The 1,576-nt window shown below is 53.6% G+C and overlaps 1 protein-coding gene across 1 annotated transcript in view; it reads right to left on the bottom strand.

The window, feature by feature from the left end:
* Positions 1-8: 8 nt before the first annotated feature.
* The window catches only part of CEP250 (centrosomal protein 250), a gene marked incomplete at its 5' end in the record, with an annotated part of 15,086 nt that continues 13,518 nt past the window's right edge, over positions 9-1,576 (bottom strand). Inside the window, one exon of the mRNA XM_035889014.1 lies at positions 9-1,348. Coding sequence (XP_035744907.1) covers positions 1,142-1,348 — 207 coding nt within the window. The remainder of the gene's footprint in view (positions 1,349-1,576) is intronic.

The following is a 1,576-nucleotide window of genomic DNA, read 5'->3' as shown; positions in this document are numbered from 1 at the left end:
TCTTCTGTAGGAAGCCATAATCAAAGGCAAGGTAGTTACAGACTTTCGGTTTCCTACACCATCCTGACTGGTTTGAGTCATCTAATGTGGGTCCGAGCCTTCCTGGTTTACCTAAACAACCAGATCCAGCACAAACCAAGCCTTGTACATGATTAAGATTTATTTGCAGGTTACGCTCCCCTATTGACACAACTCCCTGGGCAATATGGGAGACAGGGAGAAAGGGCACGCAAGTATTTACCTGCACCCTGGGCTGGGAATTGTCTTCTGTGTGCATCGATGCCCCCTGCACAGGTTAGAACCACTATCGCTTCAGCCTCTGTAGCTCATGTACTGGGATGGGAGGTGGAGCAGGGGAGTGTGGTTTTTCCTTCCTTCCTTCCCTGCTCCAGTACTACAAGCTCTGGCACTGAACCTGGCACTAGTCTTGCTGGGCCATCAGCCTCCAGAGAGACAGCCGCTGCAGGCAACAGCCAGATCCAGCAGGAGCGATGACCTGAGGGAACAGGACCAGTGCACAGCAAAGGCTGAGCAGGAGCCAAGTTGGGGACCTGCTGTAGCAGGTGAACTGTGGCAGGGGCTTGGCTCAAGGCACGAGTCCTGACGCATGACAAAAGTTCTGAGCAGAGTGTTCACTGCAGGCTCCCCAGCAGAAGCAGCGGTGGGATAAAATTGGTGCTGGCTTCTGTGGATGGGGTCAGTGGCAGGCCTGGAAAAGCAGGATGAACCTGATGAGCCACTAAAACATCTTCCTTGTCCAAAGCCCTCCATCACAGTGTGCCTCCTCAGTCTCCGTACAGCCCTCCCCAGTAGGTTCTTCCTGCCAGTTCCTGCACTGCATACCAAGACTCTCTCCGCTTTTATTTTTTCCATGCACTTATTTCTCCACGACACTGCACAGGCTCTGAGCAGAAATCTGGCAACGATATCCTGTTGCTCCTCTGCTTGCTTCAGTAACTGGTCCAGGTGGGCTTTCTCTGCACACAGCTCTTGTTCTTTTACACAGCTCCAGCTTCTCCTGGTCAGAGGCCCTTGCTCTCAGTGCCAACAGAAGAAATGCACCCCCATTTCCCACAGCACAACATAACACATTTCGGGGAAGGGCGCAACACAGGAACCCCACAGCGCTGCAGCTCTTCCCCTACGGCAAAGGAAGGCTCAGAGACTGGCTCAGCTTCCACGTCTCTGCCTCCAGAACAGCAGCTTTGGGCTCCCTGACCACGGCTGCTAAGGAGCAAGACAGCTCTTGGTGAAGCTCTGACAGCTCCTGGCTGGTCTTTGAGCAGCACTCAATATAGTCCTGCTTGGATTTTCGTTCTCCTGCCAGCTGTGTCTGCAGAAGGGACACCTGAAAGAGGCAAAAGGCCGAGCTCAGACAAGCACACACTGCCATAGAATCACAGAATCATGGAATCGTTTAGGTTGGAAAAGACCTTTAAAATCACCCAGCCCAACTGTTACCCTAACCCTGCCATCCCACTGCTAAACCCTGGCCCTAAGCACCGCATCTGCCCAGGTTTTAAATACCCCCAGGGGTGGGGACTCGACCCCTGCCCTGGGCAGCCCCTGCCAATGC

Source organism: Egretta garzetta, unplaced genomic scaffold (assembly GCF_000687185.1).
Source record: "Egretta garzetta isolate BGI_Z169 unplaced genomic scaffold, ASM68718v1 scaffold212, whole genome shotgun sequence".
Taxonomy (NCBI): Eukaryota; Metazoa; Chordata; class Aves; order Pelecaniformes; family Ardeidae; genus Egretta; species Egretta garzetta.
This window is presented reverse-complemented; position numbering and strand designations above follow the sequence as displayed.